This window comes from Balaenoptera ricei, chromosome 15 (genome assembly GCF_028023285.1).
Source record: "Balaenoptera ricei isolate mBalRic1 chromosome 15, mBalRic1.hap2, whole genome shotgun sequence".
NCBI classification, from domain to species: domain Eukaryota; kingdom Metazoa; phylum Chordata; class Mammalia; order Artiodactyla; family Balaenopteridae; genus Balaenoptera; species Balaenoptera ricei.
In genome coordinates, this window is record NC_082653.1 from 71,740,310 (window position 1) to 71,764,537 (window position 24,228).

The 24,228-nt window shown below is 47.5% G+C and overlaps 1 protein-coding gene across 3 annotated transcripts in view; it reads left to right on the plus strand.

Annotated features, from left to right (window-relative positions):
• The first annotated feature begins 574 nt into the window (after nt 1–574).
• IL21R (interleukin 21 receptor) overlaps nt 575–24,228 on the plus strand; it is a 31,384-nt gene continuing 7,730 nt past the window's right edge. The window contains exons 1-5 of one of the 3 annotated variants that reach the window (XM_059896614.1): nt 575–620; nt 995–1,334; nt 17,424–17,487; nt 20,279–20,381; nt 23,464–23,663. In XM_059896614.1, coding sequence (XP_059752597.1) covers nt 17,439–17,487; nt 20,279–20,381; nt 23,464–23,663 — 352 coding nt within the window. In that variant the 5' untranslated portion in view covers nt 575–620; nt 995–1,334; nt 17,424–17,438. Of the gene's footprint in view, nt 621–749; nt 1,335–17,423; nt 17,488–20,278; nt 20,382–23,463; nt 23,664–24,228 lie in introns of those variants that run through there. The other 2 variants (XM_059896611.1, XM_059896613.1) reach the window with 2 other exon arrangements.

Sequence of the window (24,228 nt, forward strand, 5' to 3'; positions counted from 1 at the left end):
GACATCTGACCCTCTCACGGGCCCTTGGCTTGTCAGCAAGACAAGAATTCTCTTGAGAATTTCTGTTCTCTATTTTCTTCATGAGTTCCCATGTGTTAAATGGCTAGGTCTCCCCATTTGACAGATGGGCAAAGCAAGGCATTCAGAGGGGTGATGTGACATGCCCAAGGGATTGTCTTCTCAAAGGCACGGAGACAGCATCCTGCTCCCCGCAGCATTGCAGCAGGAAGCCGGATTCAAAGGAAAAAGCCTCAGAGAGTCTGGGAGGGAGTCCCGAACTCAGACCTCTGCTGGGCCAGGCAGGCAGCGTGCAGGAGTGAAGCCGGCCAGCGTGCAAACTCCAGAAGAGGGGCCATTGCCTCTCCATGGGACCTTGGGCAGGTCTCTGGGCTCTCATGCTTCTCTCTGAGCTGAGACCCCTGGGGACCTCCCGGGTCTCGCTATGCCACCTCCTCACCCTCGGAGCTTCAGTTTCCGCAGCTGGGAGAAGCGGCGGCTCACCGCCCCCCTGCTCGCCTTAAAGGTCAAGACTGTGAGGCCTGTGGGGGTCTTGTCACCCGTCCGCAGGAGGCAAACGTCACGCCGGTGGCCCCAAATGTCTTCCTAGCGGGCGACCTTTGGTGAGCAGTGGGCCTTGCCCTGGGGCCGGGCCCCCTCCCACCTCTTTCTCACTCCCCGGGGGAGGAGCCGGCTGCTCTGTGGGCGGGGCCTGGGGAGCGGCTCACCACATCCTCCCCTTCCTCCCCACCCTGAGCACGCGGTGGGGCTGGGATGGCAGGCACCGCCTCTGGCGGACCCACTGGCGTCTCTCTGCTGAGTGACCGAAGAGCTCGGGGTCCGACTGTCTGCCTGCTTCTCCCTGCGCGTGACTGACAGCCACCCGGCTGTCTGTCTGTCTGCCTGCCTGCCTGCCCGTCTGCCTGGCTGTCTGTCTGTCTGCCTGGGTGGCCAGCTATCTCTTTGCTTGACTTCTCCTGTCTGACTGGCGGGCCAGCCCTTGGCTGCTGTCGGTCCATCGTCGGTGCAGCTGATCGGTCCCTGCCCAACAACCTCTGTCTTCTGTCCATGTGTGACCTCTTTGGGACGTGACTGATGGTTGCCTTTGCCTCTGCGTGGCCCGCCTGCCCGGAGCCCAGCTGCCGTCCGTCTGGGTGACAGGTCTTGTGCTGTCTGGTAGGTGACTTGGGGCAGGTTACAGCTTCCCACCCCAGTCCCCTGCCTGTTCTCCCAGACCCCCATCCCTCACGCCAAGCCCAGCTGCCATCCCCTGGGAGCCCACCGGATTGCCGGAAGCACAGAGAGAATGGATTTCTGAGAAAGAAGTAGGACAGCAGGTAACTTACCTCTAGCTACCGCTCTGGAGGGGGGGGTGGGGTAGGGGAGGAGGTACCTTATCTGCCCAGGAAGACGTGCAGGGGTCTCGTGCCCTCATCACACCTGGGGACAGTTCAGCCCAGCTCAGGATGCCTGGCGTCCCTCTCTGTGGGTCCCCAGGGACATAGAGGCAGAGGCATGGCTGAGATGACCCCCTGAGGTTGTGGAAACCAGCCTCCAAAAGGCAGGGGCTGGGGAGGGAAAGCTGGTTCCAGACTGAACATGATGTGACAGTCAGTCACCATGGTTCTGGGCAGCTGAGCCGGGCAGGGGTGGACATGAGTGTGACGGGGTCTGTTTGGGGAAGGGGAGAGGCATCGACTTTGTACCAGGTTCTGTGTTTTATCTCCTTTATTTCATCTAAATCCTTTAAGATGGGTTGGTGTGCCCATTTCACAGATAAATACAGGTTCTGAGAGGTAGAGTGATTTTCCCAAGGTGACTCAGCCAGTACGTAGCAGGGTCGGCAGGTGACTTGGAGGCTGGTCCTGCCCTCCACGTGCTGTCTCCTCATCTTTCTCATGAAAACACGGCGGATGCGCCGATGCTGAGAGGCAAGTCGGTTCTGTGTGTGCGGAGGAGAGGGGAATGAGGAGACTCGGGGAGGCTGAGCCTTGAAGGATGGGTTGAATTTTGACTTGGGGAAAAAAGGCGGAAGGAAGAAACAGGCAGACACACTCCTGGCAGAGGAGCAGGTGAGTAAACGCCTGGAGGGGAACTTAGGATGCAGAGGACCCAGGGCAGGGGGGGCATTAAAAAGTCAGGGGCTGCTCCTGGGAGGACATCTGCTTTCCCCTGGGGGAAAGTGTGGGGGTTTTAGAAGCACATGGTAGAGTGGGGAAAACCTGGTGGGTTCAAAATCCAGCCATGCGGCTTCCTGGCTGGGTGAACTTGGGCAAGTTACTCTGCTTCTTCTAGCCTCGCGGAGCCTCGGTTTTCTCATCTGTGAAATGGGGAGAATGGCAGCTCCGTCCTTGTAGGGCTGGTTGTGAGGATTCGAGGGAATGAAAATATCAAAGCTGCTGGCTGGGGGCCTGCCCAGGAAGGGAATTTGCATCATGAGGAGGCTGGAGCCTGTGGAGGAGAAAGGCCAGTGTCCAAGAGCCATGGAAGGTGCAGGGACACACTTGGGAACGTGCAGTCAGTCCCACCTCCCTCAGCCGCCTGGGTTCTGGTCCTCCCGGGGCCAGCGCTCAGCATGCAGCAGGCGCGTGAAGCTCTCCCATCATCTTCACAACACCAGGTGAGGCTGGTGGCCTCATTCAGCCCATTTCACAGATGAGGAGACTGACCCTCAGTGAGGAGAAGCTTGCCCCAGGTCAGCTGTGACCATAAGACGCAGAGCTGGGTTTGGAACCCCAGGGTGACAACCTGCTGGACAGGATGACAAAAAAGCAAGAGTCATAGTCCTAGGGCACCTTCTGAGAGGGGCACTGGATCAAGGGGGCTGGGCAGACCCCAGAGGGGGAGCCCCGATCACCTGTTCCCCATGGTGGGGTCAGCAGAAGCCCTAGTTTTGCCCGCCCCACACCTGGCAGGGAGTCTGGATACTCACATCCCCGCAGTGGAGGAAACTAAGAGCCCCTTATGTTAGGATGTGGCCAAGACCCCGGGCCAGGAGAGGCAGGTGAGCAAGACAAAGGATGTGCCCCAGGTGCTGCAGGCTCCCACCTGCCCATCGAGGAAGAGAAAGGGGTTGGAGGTGGGGACTGGAGCCCAAAGGGGCTTATAGGCAGAGGAAGGGGGCTTGCTGGAGGAGGGGGCCAGTTTGAGAGAGTAAAGCAGGCAACCAGAAGCTTTGGGAGGGACCAGCTTCTCCACAGCATCAGGACCACCCTGGGGCCTGATAAATAAATGAATGAAAGGAAGGAAGGAAGAAAAGGCATCCTTCCTCCCAGCGAGGGGAGCCAGTGCCTTCAGAACCCTGGCAGGCCAGAATGATGGCTCAACTTCTCCACACAGCTGGGAGGTCTCCACAATCAGCTGGGGAGCCCTGGATCTGGCTCATCACCACACTACCGATTGTGATTTGGGGCTTTGAAAACAGTCAGACCCAGGTTCGAGTACCATCTCCATCACTTAGTACCTGTGTGACCTGCAGTGAGTCACTTAACCTCTCTGAACCTTTGGTTTTCTTATCTGTTATATGGAAATAAGGATGCCTATCTCGGTTTGCTGTGAGGTTTTATTCAATGTGTATTTATTGAGCACTGTCCTAGGTCCTGGGGATTCGGTGGTACACAAGACAGAGCCAGTGGCAGTTTGAGGGGAAAGAGCTTAGCAGTGGCTCACGAGAAATAGCAGCTACTATGTTTTACTTTAAATATCATTGGTAATAATCGTCTTGTTATTACCCAGAACACTTGGTGTAGCTTCTGGCTTATACTCAGCCCTCAATAAATGATCATTCTATGATGATTCTACTCCCCCCTTTCTCAGATGGGGAAGCTGAGGCTCTGAGAGGGCTGGGGGTTTCCTAGGGTCACCCAGGGAGTCATGTACAAGCAGAGGGAAGAAAGCTGTGAAGACAAGGGAACAAACACTTCCTCGGGAGGCGGGTCTTCCCCCCCATCACAGCCCCTTCCTCCCCCGCTTCTCCCTTCCGTGCCTTCTGCAGCACCCCAGCCCCCAGGGGCAGGGGAAGGGGGGCTGAGAGGAGCCCCCAGCTTCGTGGCTCACAGGTGGCACTGCCCCCACTTCTCGCCCTGGCGCCTGGCCAAAGGGACTTTTTACGACAGCTCAAATGAGAGCTCTGAGTAAACTTGGAACTTCTGAAACAACCTGACAGTATTCCCCGGGGTGTGAGCAGAGGTCCCTCTGAGGGCCCCCGATGGCCAGGCCACCTGCAAAAGCGCCCTGGCCTGCGGGTTCTCACAGCCCCCGGGGAGGATCTGGCCACTCATATCGTCCTGAGTGAGGTGGGGCAAATGCACCAGCCTGGCTCCCTGCTCAGGCCCTGGCCGCTGCTCGCTCTGTGACCTGGGCAAGGCTCTGGGCCTCTCTGGGCCTCTGTTTCCTCATCTGCCAGGAGGGCTTGATGATGTAGCCTGGGACGAGGGCCTGCAGGCTTTCTCCAGTATGAACCAGTAACCCCCAGTCTACTTGGGCCAGGGCCAGGGCAGGCTGGTGGGGGCGTGCTGGGCAAGGATGGGATAAAGGGCAGGTCGCCAGCCCCACCCCCCCAACCCACCCCAGCCCCCCACCCCTACCTTGTGACCTCAAGCAGCCCTGGTTCAAAGCATCCTTTTTTCTCTGCCTTACAGCCAGCCCCTCCTGGTCAGGGGGCAGGGAAATGGGACTGGGGTGAGGTGTGGCTACGGGAGCCCAGGGAGGTTGCACAGTCTGGGTGGGGTTGCCTAGCACGGTGAAGGGCAAATAGAGATGGCACAGGCAGGAAGAGTTTGCTGGGAGTGGGGCATGCGCCTCAGCTGGGAGAGGTTGCACAGGCTGGAGAAGTTCCCGTAGGGAAAGGCCAGTCAGGCTTGGAGAGGCTGCGTGGACGGGGATTCATGGCCTGGCTGGGAGAGAGAGACGGACTAAAAGATTCCACAGGCTCAGAGGTGGGACAGGCTGGGAAGGCCTTTCCCCTCATGTTCAGCTCCTACTGACGAAGCCGTCATCACAGGGTCTTGGCACACCTGTCCTCAGACACCCCCAACCCACCCTTTGCCACCGTCCCCCTCCCCAAACTATGTAAAAAGCAACTTGCAATACTCACACACCTACAGTGTGCCCAGCACCCGCCTTACGCTCCCTCAGCCAGGCCAGGGCCACTGCCCCCATTCTACAGATGAGGAAACTGAGGCCCAGAGAAAAGAAGAGCCCAAGGTCCCACTATGAGTTAGAGGCAGAGCCTCCTTCTGGATCCAGGGCCACAAGGCTGGTTCTTCCCCAGCCTGAGAGCTCCGCTTTAAGAACTCACTGTGTGACCCTGGGCAACCCAACGTCCCTCTATGACGATTTCTTGCTGCTAATCTGATGACAACGGTCACGGTCACTCAGACCCTGGGAGTTGAGGGTGTTGCCCCGGGTGGGGGGAAGTTCCTGAGGACAGTGACAAAGTGGATGGAGAAACCAAGACCTCTTGGGGGCTGCCTTGGGGCCTGCTCCTGGTAGGACTGGACACAGCAATTTGTAGCCTCTGTCACTCATTCACGGTTCTTCAGCTCCTTGTTAAGTATCTGTTATGTTCCATGCCCCGTTCTCCGCACTAGGGATGCCGTGTGAACAAAATAGGTAAATTTCCCAACTTCTGGGAGCCTGTGCTTCAGGATAGAGACAGGTCATAAACACAAAACCAGGAACATTTGCTAAATGAATGCTAATATTACAGTTGCCAAGAAGGAGACAAACAAAGGGGTGTGTGGCACCCAGAACTGCAGGGGAGACGCATTTCAGACAGAGACTGGTTGCCTCTTTAAGGAGGCAACATTGTAGCTGAAACCTGAGGATAAGAAAGCAAAGAAGCAGGGGGGAAAAGTGTTCTAGGTGGAAGGAGTGGCATGTGCACAGGCCCTGAGGTGGGGGGAAAATGTTGGAGTTCTGGAGCTTTTATCCTTATCAAGTGCATAAAGATCCTCAATGCACTGAATTTAAGAAACAAGAGTCAAAAAGAATAAGATTTATCTTTGTGGAGTGTACAGTCTACATGAGTTTCTACATTGAGGGTAAGCTTCAAAATCCATTATGATAGAAAGCATCTTCTTGCGTTTCGTCACTCATGTAACGAATGCTTTGAGCACCTACTGTCTGTCAGGCACTGGTTAGCCACTGCCATTCAGCAGTAACCAAGCAACACGTGGTTCCCACCTAGAAATTGCTCAGAATGTTGCCAAAAACACCATGAGCAATGTGCTCTGGTGGAAGGATGGACCCCAGAGGAAGGAGTGACTCATGCCTTGGAGAGGTCAAAGATTTACAAAGGAGACGACATTTGAACTGGCTTTTGAAGCCTGAGTAGGAAGCTGATAGACAGCCAGGGGGAGCAGGGAGTTCCGGTGGCTGAAACAGCACGTGCGAAGGTGTGAGAACCAGACGAATGGGGATGTTGTGAAGATGTCCAGATGTCGGGGATCTGGAGCACCTGGAGTCCAGGATGAAGACTAGGGGCAAAGGGAATGTTGGGGGGCAGATCCTGACATGTTTTGAATGCTGGGCTAAGGAATTTGGGGCTTTCTCTGAAGGGCAGTGGGGAGCCATGGAGAGACATAGCTGGAGTGAGGACTGGGCTGGAGGGGCCACAGCTGGAGGCAGGGAGGTCAGGGAGGAGGCCAGGAGGAGGGCAGGTGAGCAGAAGTCCTTGGAGACCAGGGATAAACTAGGAGCCCTTTCTTCTGTGTTCCCTCTCGGGAAGTCCCTCAGTCTTGACACTTCCCCTTCTGGTGACCTGTTGGGTCTTGTTTCTGGCACTGGTGGGGAGTCCCTCTTCAACAACCTCATGTCTTCTTGGTCCCTGTGGAAAACGGGCCATTTTACTTTTACCACACCCCTCACCGTTCACTTTCAAGCCCCAGTCCCCACCTGGGTCGCATTGGAAATGGTGACCGACTTAAGGATCTGAACGAGTCCCATTCCTGAATCATCAGTGAGGGAAAGGAGATACAGGGGAACCAAGAACTTGGGTTCTTTCCAGTTTGGGGAGGTAAATAATGCTGCTGTGAGCACTCTGGTACATGTCTGCTTGTGTACATGTACATTTTGCTCTTTGGTGCATAATCTAGAAATGGAATTGTTGGGTCTCCTGTTCAGCAGAAGTTTTCCAAAGTGGTTGTACCAATTTACACTCCTCAGAGAAACTTGAGTAGAGATTGAGAGTTTTGATTTGTTCATATACTTTTTAGCACTTGGAATTGTTTTGTTTTGTTTTTTTCATTTTAGTCATTCTGGGCTGATGTGTAGTGCTATCATATTGGGATATAAATTTGCACTTCTTTGATAAGTAACGATTTTAAGCCTTTTTAACATGCTTGTTGGCTGTTTGGATGTCCTGCTTTAGGAAGTGTCTGTTTAAGCTTTTTGTCCATTGAAAAAAAAATTGAGTTCTGGGTTATTTATTTATAATTGTTTTGTAGGAGTTCTCTCTATATATGTTGTATATAATTATATACATAGTTTAACATATTATATATTTATATACAATTATATAAAATATATAATTATATGAAAGAAACTATAACAGATATAGATATAATCTCTCATTTCAGTTTCTTTTCCATTCTTTTTTTTTCAATTTGTCTTTTTGTTTGTGTCTTTTATAAAAGTCAAAAATTTTCTGAATTCAAAAGGTACTTCCACTGGAGAAAAAAAATGGAATTACAGTGTGACCTATTATTGTCTCCTTTTTTCAGAACAATAAAACATACCCCAATTTAATGAAGGTAGTTTACTCCATCAATCAAGCTATCTTCATCAACATTTGGCAATTTATCCGACACCTCAGTGTATTAATCTGTTATTGCCTGATGCATATTTTTATAGATTTTAGACTTATGCACAAGATAATTGTGCAAGTATTTATTTCCCTTTTGATAAGCTATCTGGGAAGATACCAGGACACGAGAGGCATGATTTGTTTACCACATATTCTACTTCTCCATACTTAAAAAAATTTTTTAAATAAGGAAAATAGTACATAAATTTTGCAGTGTGGCTTATGACTTCTTAAAATGAAACAAAGTTGGCTCTTAAAATAGAGGTCAAATTAGCATATGAATGTTGATACTGAATCACGTTATCAGTTGATTTCTACAAAGTTACTTAATGTACATTCTACTTTGTAAAGGTAAATTTATCAAAATCATACATTGCTATGTAAAATTAATATCCTCTCTATAATTGACAGTTTATTTTATGATTTAAAATTCTCCCTAGTTTCAGTGATGGTGATGTAAAGTTCAAAATGAGTATTTTAATAAGCTGTGTCATTGCTTTTAGAGAAAATGCATTGTATTCAAGTTGCAATATATTTTAGTTTCTGCAGCATTATTCAGTCTTTATAAAATTGCTGAAAACATGTTTTTGTGTACTTTTGACATACTCTTTGAACAAAAAGACAGAGGCAAAGCTAGAATAAATGCAATACTCAATGTTGGTGTAACATTATAATTTATGGAGTAATAGTCTGTTCATGAAATTTAAGTACACTGAACAAGACCCTCTGAGCTTATGCATTGCAAGTACATACATTAAAAAAAATTTTTTTTTGCTGCTTTTTTGTTGTTGTTTTTGCTCAATAATGCACCACATTTTTTTTTTTAACTTTTGACCCCCTTCACCTATTCCTCCCACCTCCCACTCCTTTCTTCTGGCAACCATCAACCTGTTCTCTGTATCTATGAACTTATTTATTATTATTATTTTTGGATTCTACATATAAGAGAGATCATACAGTGTTTATCTTTCTCTGTCTGGCTTATTTCACTTAGCATAATACCCTCGAAGTTCATCCATGTTGTTGTAAATGGCAAGATTTCATTATTTTTCATGGCTGAATAATATTCCATTGTATGTATATTCCACATCATCTTCATCCATTCATCTATTGAAGGACACTTAGGTTGTTTCCATATCTTGATTGTTGTAAATAATACTGTAATGAACATAGGGGTGCAGATATCTTTTCGAGATACTGATTTCATTTCCTTTGGGTATATACCCAGAAGTGGAATTGCTGGATCATGTGGTAGTTCTACTTTTGATTTTTGGGGGGACCTCCATACTGTTTTCCATAGTGGCTGCACCAAATACATTTCCACCAACAGTGCACAAGTGGTCCCTTTTCTTCATATCCTCACCAATACTAGTTATTTCTTGTCTTTTTGATAATAGCCATTCTAACAGGTGTCAGGTGAAATCTCATTGTGATTTTGATTTGCATTTCCCTGATGATTAATGATGCTGAGCATTTTTTTCATGTACCTATTATCCATCTGTATGTTCTCCTTGGAAAAATGTCTATTCAGATCTTCTGCTCATTTTTAAATCAGATTGTATGAGCTCTTTATATATTTGGCATATTAGTGCCTTATTTGATATATAATTTTCAAATATTTTCTCCCACTCAGTAGGTTACCTCTTCATGTTGTTGATGGTTTTCTTTGCAGTGCAGAAGCTTTTTACTATGATGTAGTCCCACTTCCCTATCTTTGCTTTTGCTGCTTTTGCAGCCTACTTAGAGCCTACTTATTTCTTCATAATTCAGTCTTGGCAGGTTTTTAGGAATTTATCCATTTCTTCTACATTATCGAATTTGTTGCTGTATGATTATTCATAGTTGTATCTTATAATCAGTTTTACTTCTGTGGCATCAGTTGTAATGTCTCATCTTTCTTTTCTGATTTTAGTTATTTGAATCTTCTCTTTCTTAGTCTAGCTAAAGGTTTGTCAACTTTGTTGATCTTTAGAAATATATTTTTTATATTAGTCTCAAATTCAGTGCCCTTGTTTAACAGTTATTATCTAACAGTTTATCTGTTAAGTATCTGGACTTTTTAAGGTAATATCATTCCAATCCTTATAGTTTTCTAATATTTATAAATTTATTTATTTTTCTTGCCTTATTGCATTGACTAGGACCTCCAGTACAAGACATTCTTACCTTTGTCCTGCCCTAGAGGATAAAGTGTTCAATATCTGACGATTAGGGATGTTAGTTGTATATAGTGTGTGTGTGTGCGTGTGCACACGCGTGTGTGCTCCTTATCAGATTAAGAGTGTTCCTTCTATTCCTGGTTTCCTGAGAGTGTTTTAAAAATCATGAATGAGTGTTGTAAATTATTAAATGTCATAATAAAAATTATTAAATTATCGTATAAAATTTCTTCTTTATTCTGTTTATGTGGTGAAATAGATGACTGACTTTCAAATGTCAAACTACCCTTGTATTCTTGGAATAAACCTCATGTGATAAGGATGTATAATTTACTTTTGTATATATCATCAGATTTGATTTGTTAATATTTTGCTTAGAATTTTTGTAAGTATATTTATGAGAGAGATTAAACTATAATTTCACTTTATTTTAATGCAAAGTGTTGGTTTCAAGGTTACGTCTTTAATTTCAGTGATTAGTTCATACACTTAATAAAAATACTGAGGTGTTTGGGATTAAGTGTAACTTCTTATTATTTGTTTTCCTTTTGTCCTATCTATTCTTTGTTCCTTTTTCTTCTTTGTCCCATTTTTTAGATGAATAAAGTTTTAAAAATTATTAATCTATGTTTCCTGTCTATTAGTTTGTTGTATTTTCTTTTGTAACTCTTTTAGTGTTTTTCTTAGAGATTACAGCATGCGTAATTGATTTTTTTTTTTTGGAGTCTACCTTTATATTAGTATTTTTATCACTTCCCAGACAATACAGTGACCTTTAACTTTATTCACCCCTTCTTATCTTTGGGGTATCACGGTAATGTATTTTAATTCTGCATATTGTTTAAACTTCATAAGATATTATCATTATTATTTTCAGCAATCAATAGTATTTATAATATTCTATTGCTCTTCATTCCTTCCTACAGTAAATTGCTTCCCATCTGAGATTATTTTCCTTTTGCCCCCAAAATTCACTTTAATATGTCTTTTGATGCAGGTCTACAGGTGACAAATTCTCTCAGCTTTTTTTTTTTTGGTATAAAAAATAAAGATTTATTTTGCCTTCATTTAAAAAAATTTGTAATTAAGATCCAATTCACATACCATAAAATTCACTCTTTTGAGGTACACAATTAAGTAGTTTTTAGTATACTTATAAATTTGTGCAATCATCACTACTATCTAACTACAGAATATTTTTATTGCTCCAAAAACATCCTATACCCATTAGCAGTCACTCCCTATTCCCCCTCCCTCCAAAGCTCTAGCCCTTGACAACAACTAATCTACTACCTGTCTATGCATTTGCCTATTCTGGACACTTCATATAAATAGAATCATACGATATGTGCCTTTTTGTGTCTGGCTTCTTTACTTTGGATAAATTTTCAAGGTTCATCCGTGTTGCAACATGTATCAGTAATTGATTCATTTTTATGGTGGAATAATATTCCATTGTATGCATAGTCTACATTTTGCTTGTCTATTCATCAGTTAATGAACATTTGAGTTGCTTCCAGTTTAGGGTTATTATAAGTAATGCTGCTATGAACATTTGTGTAGAAGGGTTTTTTTGCGAACATATGTTTTCAATTCTTTTCGCTATATACCTAGGAGTCAAATTGCTTGGTCATGTGGTAACACTATATTAACTTTTTGAGAAACTGTAAAACTGCTTTGCATAGTGGCTGCACCATTTTACATTCCCATCAGCAATGTATAAGGGTTCCACCCTTATATCCTCACCCACATTTTTTATTTTCCATTTTTAAAAATAGCCATCTAGTGGGTGTGAGGTGGTATCACTCCGTGGTCCTTATTTGCATTTCCCTAATGACTAATGATGATAAGCATCTTTTCATGTGTTTATTGGTCACTAGTATATCTCATTGGAAAAATGTCTATTCAAATCTTTTGCACAGTTTAAAATTGGGTTGTCTTTTAGATCTTGAGGGTTCTTTATGTATTCTGAACACTAACAAATATATGGTTTGCAAATATTTTTCCCATTCTGTATATTGTCTTTTCACTTTCTTGATAGTGTCTTTTGAAGCACGAAAGTTTTAAAATTTGAAATAGTTCAGTATATCTGTTTTCCTTTGGTTGCTTGTGCTTTTAGTTTCATGTCTAAGAAACTACTGTCTAATACAAGGTTCTGAAGATTTACACCTGTACTTTATTTTAAGAGTTTAATAGTTCTTCCTCTTCATACTGGGCCTTTGATCCATTTTGAGTTGATTTTTGTATATGGTGTGAAATAGGAGTCCAGTTTCATTCTATTTCATGTGGATACCCAGTTGTATGAGCACCATTTATTTTATTTTATTTATTTATTTTAATTTTAAAATTATTTTATTTTACTTTTGGCTGCGTTGGGTCTTCATTGCTGTGCGCAGACTTTCTCTAGTTGCGGCGAGTGGGGGCTACTCTTTGTTGTGGTGCGCAGGTTTTTCATTGCGGTGGCTTCTCTTGAGCACATACTCTAGGCGTGCGGGCTTCAGTAGTTGCAGCATGTGGGCTCAGTAGTTGCGGCGTGTGGACTCAGTAGTTGTGGCGCACAGGCTTCAGCAGTTGTGGCGCGTGGGCTCTAGAGTGCAGGCTCAGCAATTGTGGCGCACAGTTGCTCTGTGGCATGTGGGATCTTCCCGGACCAGGGATTGAACCCGTGTCCCCTGCATTGGCAGGCTGATTCTTAACCACTGTGCCACCAGGGAGGTCCCCCATTTATTTTAAAGACTATTCTTTTCCCCCAGTGAGTTGTCTTGGCACCCTTGTCAAACATCAATTGAATGTAAATGTATGACCTTTTTTCTGGACTCTCAGTTTTATTCCATTGATCTATATGTCTGTAAATAAGCCAGTACAGTAGACTCTGTAGCTTAAGGTTTCCTGTTAGTTTTGAAAAATTCTTAACCAGTATCTCTATTATTGCTTCTGAGTTATTTTCTCTCTTCTTTTTCTTGACTCCAAATACATTTATGTTAGACCTTTTCACAATGTCTCATGTGTCTCTTTTGCTCTTTTCTGTATTTTTAAACATTTTTTTCTCTGCATGCTTCAATCTGTTCATTTTCTACCAGTCTTTCAGTTCACCAATCCTATCTTCTGATTTTCTAATCTGTTCCTTTATCCATCTATTAAGTTCTTATACATTTCAATTATTGCATTTTTCAGCTCTAGAGTTTCTACTTTTAAATAGATGCCGTATTTCTGGTGGAATTCTTGAACGTACTGATCATAGTTATTTTAAATCCTGTCTCATAAGGCCATTTTCTGAATCACTTATCGGTCTGTTTCTGGTTTTGTTTTGGTTTTATCCTCTTGGCTTTTGGTCATTTGGTACTGTTTTCTGGTTTGTCTTATCAATTTAATTCAATGCTGGACATTGTGTATGAAAAGTATGGAGGCTTTAGATGAAGCTAAGTTTTTCCAGATAGGTTTTAATTTTTTTTTCTAGCAGACATATAGCATATAGGCAGATCATCTTGATGCAGTGAAGACTGAACTATTTCTGATTTTTCTTATTCCCAAGGCATAGCCTTTCCTGAGTAACTGGGTATTTATCAGGGCCCGTTTTTCTTAGACTCTGATTCTTTCCTTAGCATTGTGAAACTGACAAAATCTCTTCTTAGCCTTTTAGCCTGTTACCAGATGCTTTCTGCTAGGTTTCCTGGAATGTAACTCATTTGCAATGACTTGGCAGATTATTTGAGGGGACATTGCATGCAGAATTTCAACACATTTTCCTTCTCTCTGGCACCCTGGCCTCTCAAGTACTATCTAACTTGGTTGCTTTCTCATGCTTTCTAGTGGTTTTTTTTCTCCTCTTGTAGTTGTTCTTAATGAGAGGGTTACTCAGATACCAGCTCCATCATGGCCAGAAGTGAAAGTCCCCCTTCACATTTTATTTTATAAATCCAAGATTCACTTACATTTAAAATGTTATGAAATAGTTTGGACATACAAAAAGGTGTAAAGAAAAACATAATCAACACCCATGGTAGCTTCACTCAGTTTTACCAAACTGTTGAGACCCCTGGAGACCCTCACCTCATCACATCCCCTCCTTGTCTACGCTATTCAAGATTTGATGTTTTTCATTCCCTTGGATTTCTCTGTATATTCAGGACACATGTATATTCACCCAAACAATATATAGACCTGCTTTACATGGTGTTAAGTGTGACACAGATGTTGTTATTATGCCTCTGTTCTCTTCTAATTTTTCTTTTGCTTCAGAAAGAGTCATTTGCTTTGTGGGTTTTTTGGTTGGTTTTTTTGGTTGTTGTTGTTGTTTTTTTTCTGTAAGAGTCATTTGCTTTGTTGTGTGAAGCTATGATTCATTTTCACATTGAGTGATTACACCATAGTTTATCTTTCCATTCTCTTGCTTATGGATATTTAGGTTGTTTCCAGTTTTTCAATATTAAAATCAATGCCACTATAAACATTTCTGCCTATGTTTCTTGTACACATGTGCCAGTGTTTCCTTGGTAGGATACCTCACAGTGGAATTGCTGGGTCTTAGGGCAAACACTTGTTCAGGTTTATTAGACCATGCCAAACTATTTTCCAGACTAGTTGTATTAATTTACATATCCACTAGCTGTAAATGAGAGTTCCCATTACGTTGTGTCCTCAGCAACACGTGATGTTGTCAGACTTTTAGTTTTTACTAATCTGATAAAATTTAAATGGCATGTTATTGTGGTTTTCATTTGCATTTCCCTGTTGACTGTGAAGTTAAGCACTTTGTATTCTCCATAGCACCTGCTTCCATTTGACTTCCTCCCCCCAGTCTTCTCCACATCCCCAGACTCTCCTGAAATTTGGCCAACTTTTAGTCTGAAGGACCACAACCTCAGAAGTCATTTCTAGGCACTGGAGCCTGGTGGCTAAGCACCAATTTAGGGCGCCATCCCATCCAGGACTGCGCTGGAGTGCTTCACAGGCAATGATGCATTTAGTGCCTACAACAAAGATAAGAAAACAGAGAATCAGAGAGGTCAGGAACTTGCCCAAGGTCGCACAGCTGGCACCTGGCAGACTCCAAGCCAGGTGTTCTTCACTCCTCTGTAGGAGGCTGCAGGGCACCCTCCGTCCTTCACTCAGGAAGCACACCTGCTGGTCTGGGTGCATCTGGGGAGTAAGTTGCTGTTGCCCTCAGGAGTCGGCTGAGTGGGAAGCCCCATAAGGGGTGGATTCAGGGCAGGGAGGGCAGTAGGACCGGGAGGCATTCCTACTTGGTGCTGTGGAAACAGGAGAAGACGTCATCATTCCAGGCTGATGTTTCCCAGAATTGAGTGGCTTGTTTTAGATGGTGTTAAATATCCCTGGACCCCCTAGTGAGAGAGTGAGAGTGAGACCTTTTTCAAATTTCTTTCTATCCTCTGATGAGGGAGGGGGTGAGAATCTCAGCTTGATGCTAGTATGTCTTCAACACCTCTCTAATACTCTTTAATCTCCCTTTTTAAACAAAGGCAAACTAGATCTCCAACTCATCAGACAGAGTCTTTTTATTTTAAATAAATTTATTTATTTTATTTATTTATTTTTGGCTGCATTGGGTCTTCGTTGCAGCGCGCGGGCTTCTCATTGCAGTGGCTTCTCTTGTTGCGGAGCACAGGCTCTAGGCGCACAGGCTTCAGTAGTTGTGGCATGTGGGCTCAGTAGTTGTGGCTCTCGGGCTCTAGAGCGCAGGCTCAGTAGTTGTGGCCCACGGGCTTAGTTGCTCCGCAGCACGTGGGATCTTCCCGAACCAGGGCTCGAACCAGTGTCCCCTGCATTGGCAGGCGGATTCTTAACCACTGAGCCACCAGGGAAGCCCCATCAGAGTCTTAAGCAGGGAATAGTATCTGACTAAAATTCAATTATTGTCTTTTGTTTTCCTTGTATTTAGTTTTTACATTTCACTGCATTTTGTTTTATGGTAAGTTGATTGTTTTGTTTAAGAAACAGTTATATAACACCTGCTATATGCCAGGCGCTGTTTCAAATGCTTTACAGTCATTGACTGGGGAATGATACACAACTATGGGGAAAAAATACACAACTATGCGCATTATTGCTTAGCTTGAAGTTGGAGTTAAATTTTTAATAGGGTTTGTTTATAGAAAATACATTAAATAAATAATAGTACACATGATCTACAAATATGGCCAACTTTTGGAAAATGAGACATTTGGGGACCTCTTGGCTAGATCACTCAGGAAGTCCATCCATTCTGGTGCTTTAAAAGCCTGTATCCATCACTGTTTCTTGAGTGTTTATGTGTCAGGGGCTATGCCAGGGGCCCAGTGATTCTATAAATGGAGTCTTTGAATCCTCACAAGAATCCTGGAAGCAGGCTTTACCATCTTTACTTCTAAGGCTCAGAGAGGGGAAGCGACCAGCCGAGAGCCACACAGCTGAACCTCTCCGTGCCCTGCACCACTGCCTGCCTGGTGACTTGTTAGGGAGCTCAGAGGAAGCTCCTGGCAGGGCCAGAGTAGGCTCTGGGGGAACCCAGGTTCAGGGATGGTGTCCGGAAGAAGCCATGTGTGTGACTTGGTCCCTGCACGGGTCAGCCCTCTGGGCTCCTGTTCCAGCTACACCCCTGTCCATGGGATCTATCTGGGTAGGGTTCTTGGGACCCACTGGCTTCTGGCTGGTACCTCCCCAAGTAGACACAGAGCTGGGGATGCAATGGACAAAGTGCCAGCAAGAGCCTGGCATTGCCAGCCTGGTGGGTTGTTCTTCTGCCCAAGGTACCAAAGTCCGCTCTTCCTGGACAGGCTGACTCTGGTCTCCAAAGAGGTCTCTTCTCCATCTCATGCAGATCAGGGTGTCCAGGGCACCTTCGTGTGGTCAAGCTGGGTTCCCCCGTGCTTGCTGGTGGGCTAACCCAGGGGAGCTCTGTATTTGGGTCAGAACCCTCACTATTGGGCTAAGCTTACCTTAGGTATGCAGTAACTGTCTCCTTTGTGGGCTAATCTTGGATTTGTTACTCATTAAGAAGCCAATTAATTGGGCTAACATCAACATGGGGGTTTCGTAAGGAGGAGGACTCAAGATCGCTGCTCCTCAAATACCACTTTCCAAGCCACTTTCCCCTCCCTGCCTCCCTCTTTCTTATCTAGATGGATAAACGTGCACACATCGTGCTACATCAACAGGCTTAGCAGGCGTGGACCAGCAGTGAGCTCTTCCCCCTTTACATCCCCCTCTCATTTGTGATGGTGCTGGGGGCCCAGGCAGAAGTGGGGAGACGTGGGGAGGGATCCAAGGGGCAAAGAAGCCACTTCTAAGGGACAGGAATCCTTGGGGGCAGCCATGGGCTCCTCAAACTCTTGTTTCTCAGAAACAAATCCAAGAAACTGAGGCAAGTCTTCCAAAGGAGGGATGGGGACCAGAGGCAGGATGTTCAAGGTCCTTTGGTCCCCAGGCCCCAGGCCCACCTTCTCCCTGTGTGTCTCTTCCAGGCTCTGGCAGGCAGCATGCTCTGCGGCTGGGCTGCCCCTTTGCTCCTGCTGATGCTCCAGGGGGGTAAGTAGTTGCCCCGTGGTGTGTGGGTGGAGAGCGGCCGGGCTGACCTTGTGGGCTCCAGGGCAGGGTAGAGGCCACGGGGTCAGAGTCTGTGGCATCTGTCCACTCGCGGCCGACACAAGTCCAGTAGCCATCTCTGCGTTAGCCAGAGCCCATCCCACCAGAGAGCTCCACTGTCCAGAAGTGAGTCCCACATGGCCCAGCCCACTGTCCTGGCCTCCACGTCTCACTGGCCGGGGAAGGGGGGCGGGAGGATGAGAGACTTCATCCTTCTTCTCTCTGCCTTGGCTGGCTCCCAATTCTCAGAGTGAGGAAGTCCTGCCTGTGGTCTAACCTCAGTTTCTCCTCATCTCCTAGGAGATGTTTCTCAACGATCACTGGATCCACTGCCAGCACAGATATTCCCTGGGTGGGGGAGTGGCTGTGGAGACAAAAGTAGCCAAAGCCTCAGAAGGAAGCCCCGGAGGACCAGAAGATGTTGCAGTCAGAGGGAGAGATGTTTGAGACCCGAGCAGGGAAAGGCCAGGTGTTAGACTTGGGGGCGCAGTCAGGGCTGAGAGATCCAGGAAGCCTTCCCAGAGGAGGCGGGACGCAGCACACAGGCTCGAATGGGAGCTGGCCTGGGGGCAGGGGTGCCCTCAGCCGCCACTGTGCTGACTCATAGGCATTTCACTCCGGTTTTTACCGGAAGACCCAAAGCCTCAAATAGCTCCATCAGGAAACAGATATCAGGCTCCTTTATTTTCCCTTTCTGAGTGGTCAGCATCCTGTCCTAGCCTCTAAGGGCCTTTGGGTCACCCGCTGCCTCTCCCCACCCCGTGCGCACAAATAACAAGCCCCTGCTGTGTCCCAGGGGCCAAGCATCCTCATTCCCTTCTCCCGACAGCCTGTGAGGCTCAGAGAGGGTGAGAGGCAGGTCCACGGCCACACAGCCGGGCAGTGGCAGAGCTGGGATGGGTTCCCAAATCTGCCTGATTCCCGTGGTCTTAACTGCTTTTACTGGGTGAGTGCCACGTGCAGGCAGCGTGGGCTGCATCGGCGTGATATCATCTAAATACCTCCCCACCCTCTCCGAGGGGCCAGTGTCTCCAGCTTACAAATAGGGACTCAGAGCAGTCGTGAGTCATGTGTGCACTTTTCATGGCTCCCACTGCCTCCCACACGCTGTGATAACCCTGGGCAGGGTGGGGGGTGGCCCGGGGGCTCTCTGCCCAGGGCTCAGGGTAGTGACCGGTGACAGGGTTTTTACTCCCTCTGGTCCCTGATGCCACCTCCACACTAGTTCAGGGACTACTGTCCCCTCTCCAATGTTTCATTACAAGTTTGGGACAAACCCTGTCCCTTGGTGGCCTTGAGTCTACCTAGGAAAGGCAGCTCCTCTCCGAGTTCTGGAGCCCTGAAAGAGAACAGCTAGGCTACGATGAACTCAGAGAGGACACAGCCACGTGGGTTTTGGTCCTGCCAGAATCAGTCCTCTTTTCTCCACAGAGTATCTGAACTGGCCGCTCTGTGTCCACCGACAGGCCCTGTGCCCCTCCCCGAGGGAAACTTCCTCCTAGAACAGGATTCATTTCCACATCTCAGATCCCTTGGTAGTGGCTGTCTGGAGCCACTCAACTGTGTTGAGAAGGATTCTGAGGCCACACCCCAGGGAGTGAGTGCCATGATCCATGAGCGGTGTCTGCCATGTGTGTGGATGTGAAGAACCAGCACAGATCAGATTTTGCCTTTCCTGGGTCTCATGAGCCCAGACCAAGAGCGAGACAAGAGGTGTAGCCCAGTCTCAGAGCTTCAGTGTTCTCATTTGTAAAATGTGATGGGAGTAGAAATAAAGGATGTTTCCAGTGACAGTGTTCTTGACTGCAAATCCAGCTTCTGACCTAGATGGAGACCCAGGAGGAATGTACTGCTACCCCCTGGATCTTCATTAGTCAAGGAAAAATAGGAAAAAGCCACTAAGAACGAATCCATTTAAAAGGGGAACAAATTTCTGGTAAATAGTGGGGGGTGGAGGCAGGGGGAATAGCAGCGTTGGCACTTGATCTTACAAAACAAAGCTAAACTAAAACTTATCAACTGGATTTTGTCGAACATTTTTAGCACAAAGTAAAGCAATTAATGTTGGAGTTGGGAGAGTATCCAATCTTCCAATAAAATTGCCTGAGGGGGAACCATACCTGTGTCACTTGGTTGGTGCTGGTGGCGATGGTTTGGGCAGTAGGATAATACAGACATCTTGGCAAAAGTATCCAAGGGCTTCTCAGTTTTCTGAAGGTTTCTTGCTCCCTTGAAGCACTGCCAGGTCACTGAGGTCCGTGTCCTGTCTTGGACCAGCTGCGGGGAACAGAGGGAGCATGTGGTCTCTCACTGACCACATGAATCCCTCTCGCGGGATGTGCAGGTTCCCCCGGCAACCGGGGAGTTCAGGACACACCACCTTGAGAGGGAGGCCGGCCAGGAGGGCTGCTGACCTGGTGTCTGGACACAGGGCTTGTGGGGAGGGCGCTGGGTGGGGACCCGCTTAGTTTATGATGTTTATCGTTAAGAGAGTCTTGTCTCCATAGCCAACCTCGCAACTTTGGGGGCTCAAAAATAGAATTCTTAAGTGGCAAGGACCCCCTTGCTCCAGGACTTTATCTTAGTGGCCCTAGGGTTGTCATATTCATCCTGGCCCTGGGACCCCTGCTTCCCCTCATCCTCCAGCCCTCAAGGGGCTGAGGGGGTGATGAGCTCTGCTGCCCCCGACCGGCCCCCCCCAACACCAAGGTTTCTGTCTCCCTTGACCCTCCAGCCTGCGGCTGCTCAGACCTCGTCTGCTACACCGATTACATCCAGACGGTCACCTGCATCCTGGAGACATGGGCCCTGCACCCTGGCACGCTCACCCTCACCTGGTAAGTGGCCAGGCCTTGACAGCCTCAGGGATGCTATTCAGGGTAGCCCTGCAGGGCTGGGGTGAGGCAGGACTGCCAGAGGCCACAGACTGAGTTGGACCTACTGTGTGCCTGGCAGGTAGTTTAGCAATAAAAATAATGGCTGCCACTTCTGGGGGCTCTCTCAGCACTTTCACCAACAGCATTTGGTTTCACCATGAGCTGAGAATCACTGACCGTGATCTGGGACCGTGAGCTGGGAATCACTGTGCCTATCTTACAGATGCCCATGCAGGACTCACGAGACTTGTCCAGTGAGCAGGGCTCCAAAGACCATACTCTCTTGCCCACACAGGCCAGACTGTGGTTTTGAGACCCCAGGATGACCAGACTGCCACATGATTTTTTTGAACACTGAATACATGCCCGGCATCCTGCTACACTTCACATGAACCATCAATTCCCATCCTCACAATTATTACTCCCGTTTAACAAACGAGGACACTAGGGTTCAGAGAGGTTATGCAGTTTGCCCAAGGTCACACAGCCAGTGAATGGTGGAGGTGAGATTCAAACACAGGCAGTCTGACTCCAAGATTCATGGGTCCCTATTGTTAAAGAAAAATTTTTCATTGCACTTGTTTTTTTTTTTAAATAAATTTATTTATTTATTTATTTATTTTTGGCTGTGTTGGGTCTTCGTTTCTGTGCAAGGGCTTTCTCCAGTTGCGGCGAGCGGGGGCCACTCTTCATCGCGGTGCGCGGGCCTCTCACTGTCGCGGCCTCTCCGGTTGCAGAGCACAGGCTCCAGACGCGCAGGCTCAGTAGTTGTGGCTCACGGGCCTAGCCGCTCCGCGGCATGTGGGATCTTCCCGGAGCGGGGCACGAACCCGTGTCCCCTGCATTGGCAGGTGGATTCCTAACCACTGCGCCACCAGGGAAGCCCCTGCACTTGTTAAAGAATGGTAAGGCAGACTTTATTCAAGACCATAATGATCGGGCTTCCCTGGTGGCGTAGTGGTTAAGAATCCGCCTGCCAATGCAGGGGACACAGTTTCGAGCACTGGTCCTGGAAGATCCCACATGCCGTGGAGCAACTAAGCCCGTGTGCCACAACTACTGAACCTGCGCTCTAGAGCCCGTAAGCCACAACTACTGAGCCCACGTGCCACAACTACTGAAGCCTACGCACCTAGAGCCTGTGCTCCGCAACAAGAGAAGCCACTGCAATGAGAAGCCTGCACACCGCAATGAAGAGAGCCCCCTCTCGCCGCAACTAGAGAAAGCCCGCATGCAGAAACGAAGACCCAACGCAGGCAAAAATAAATAAGTAAATAAATTTATTTTTTTAAAAAAGAATATATAAGGGATTCTTTAAAAAAAAAAAAAAAAAAAAGACCATCATGATCGGTGTAGGGACGACCGCTGCGTGGGGTTTTGGCGTGGGGAAGAGAGCTTGGGCTCAACTCGAATACAACAAGGAAAATTAGGAATTTATAGCCAAGGAGCAGGTCAATGGATGGAAAAATACTAAGAGGAAACATCAGGGTAAGGGGGGTTCCAGCTAAATTGACTTAACAGGATTCTTGCTAATGGCAGCCCAGGGTGAACCTACATCACCCGGGGGTGGTGGAGGATGAGGAATTCGATCAGATATCAAGGATGGAAGACTCTGGCTAAAATGACTTAGCAGGATTCTTGCTAAAATTAGACAATGCAGAGACGAGCGTGGAAGTCCCAAAGTCAGGGCCTGGTTGAGGAGAGAGTTCCGAGGAGCCTGAATTGAGCCTGGTCAAGGAGAGTCTTTGTCAATGTGCTGCTCAGGATAAAGAACAGCTGGCTTTCATTCTGTCATCACCAATTCATTTGTTCATTCACTTACTTCTTCAGAACATATTTATTAAGCTCTTGCCAGACACTTGCAGGCACTGGGGGCCCAGTAGAGCCTAAGACCAACAAGGTCCCAGCTGGTCCCGGAGCTGATTCACTGCAGGCGGGGAGTGGCTGGGGAGATAGACAGGAAACACGTAAACAACCAACAGGATGCTTTCTGAGAAAGCAAGTGACATGGGGGGAAGGTCTGCTTTAGCCAGGGTGGTCGGGGCAGGCCTCTCTGGGTGAGAAGGAGGCAGCCAGTGAGCTGGGGAAAGGGCAGTCCAGGCAGAGGGCACTGAAAGTGCAAAGATACTGAGGTAGGGAGAGACTAATGAGTCTGAGGAAGTGCGAGGAGGTCAGTGGGGCCAGAGCAGAGTGACCCAGTGTGAGAGAGAATAACAAGCAAAGGAGATGAGAGGTAAGCAAGGGCCAGCTTTTATTGTGTGGGTGATGAGAAGCCACCGAGGGTTTTAGGCATGGGGATGACAGGGAGTTTTTAAAGATCCTCCTGGCTGCTGTGCAAGAGGTTTAGAGACCCTTTATTCAGCAGAAGTTTCTATTCCAGCAAATATTTAGCAAAGAACTGAGTCCACACATCCATATTAGCCCTCAAGGGTGGTCATGTTCACAGCCTGAAGATGTAGGTAGGGAAATAAATATCTGGTGAACTCCTATACATACTTCAAAACCCACTGTTTCTGCCCACTGGCAGTTAAAAAGCCAGAGCATTTCCCCCCACCCTTATACCAATAGCCTCCCTGGTAGTTCACCCAAAGCAGGGGATGAAGTTCATTTGGCTCTTATCTTGGCCCTGAGCACAAGCACTTATTAGGTATTCAGCAGATGTTGGACAGAAGAGGGCAGGAAGGAGAACTGAAATGCTTAGCACCCTTTCTGTAGGACAGTGATACAGCTGATGGAAATGACAGGGACAGATTTAGGCTCAGTCCAGGCAAGAATGGCCCAAATTTCCAAAGTTAAGAGCTGCTGTCCTTAAATGAGGTAGTGAGTTCCCAGTCCCTTGGAGGCATACAAGCCACGCCTGGACACCATCCATCAGGGCTGCTTCAGGGGAGGAGTATCTTCCCGGGGAAAGGGGTAGTTGGACCAGGTGACCCCCGGCGCCACCTCAACTCCCTCCCAGCCCCAAGATTCTGGGCTTGGGTCCTGGCCCTGTGCCCTGAGCCCCGCTGGCTTCCAGCCATAACCGGCTGCTCTGTCCTTGAAGGCAAGACTCATATGGAGAACTGGAGGACGAGGTCACCTCCTGCAGCCTCTGCTGGTCCACCCACAACGCCACGCATGTGGAGTACACGTGCCACATGGATGTGTTCCAATTCATGGCCGACGACGTTTTCAGTGTCAACATGACAGACCAGACCGGCAACCACTCCCAGGAGTGCGGCAGCTTCGTCCTGGCTAAAAGCAGTGAGTATCCCTTGGACCCCAGAGCTGAGGAGGACACATGGTCCCTGAGATGGCTCCCCTTCCCCCACCATCATAGCTGACCTGTCCTATGTCCTTACCTCCCCTTGGAGTTCTGCTCTGTAGATGCACTGATGTTTACTAAGGTGTGATGGGTTGATAACTAGGTTTGAGCTTTAACCAAAGAGAGGCAGCAGCGGTGTGCAAAGGAGCTGGACTGGGACCCAGGATCTTGGCCTTCAGTTCTGGCTCAGCCCCTGCCTATCTGTGAACTTGGACCGGTTCCCTATTTGTAGAGTGAGGGCCCTTTTAACCCTGACTCTTAGGGATTCTGTCTACATTATGAGGCAAGTGGGGACATTGAGTCCCAAGAGAAAAACCTCCCTGAGTTTTCTCCCATTCATTAGCTCCAGTGAGGCCTGGAATTTCCCTCCAGGCTGGGGGTAGGGAGGAGTCCAGGAGCAGGGGGGGGGCGGGCCTGGCTGGTGGAAGCAGTTGTCTCTGTGGGTCCAGAACCAGGGCGGGTCCAGGAGGCAACTTTTAGTGTGTGTGTGTGTGTGTGTGTGTG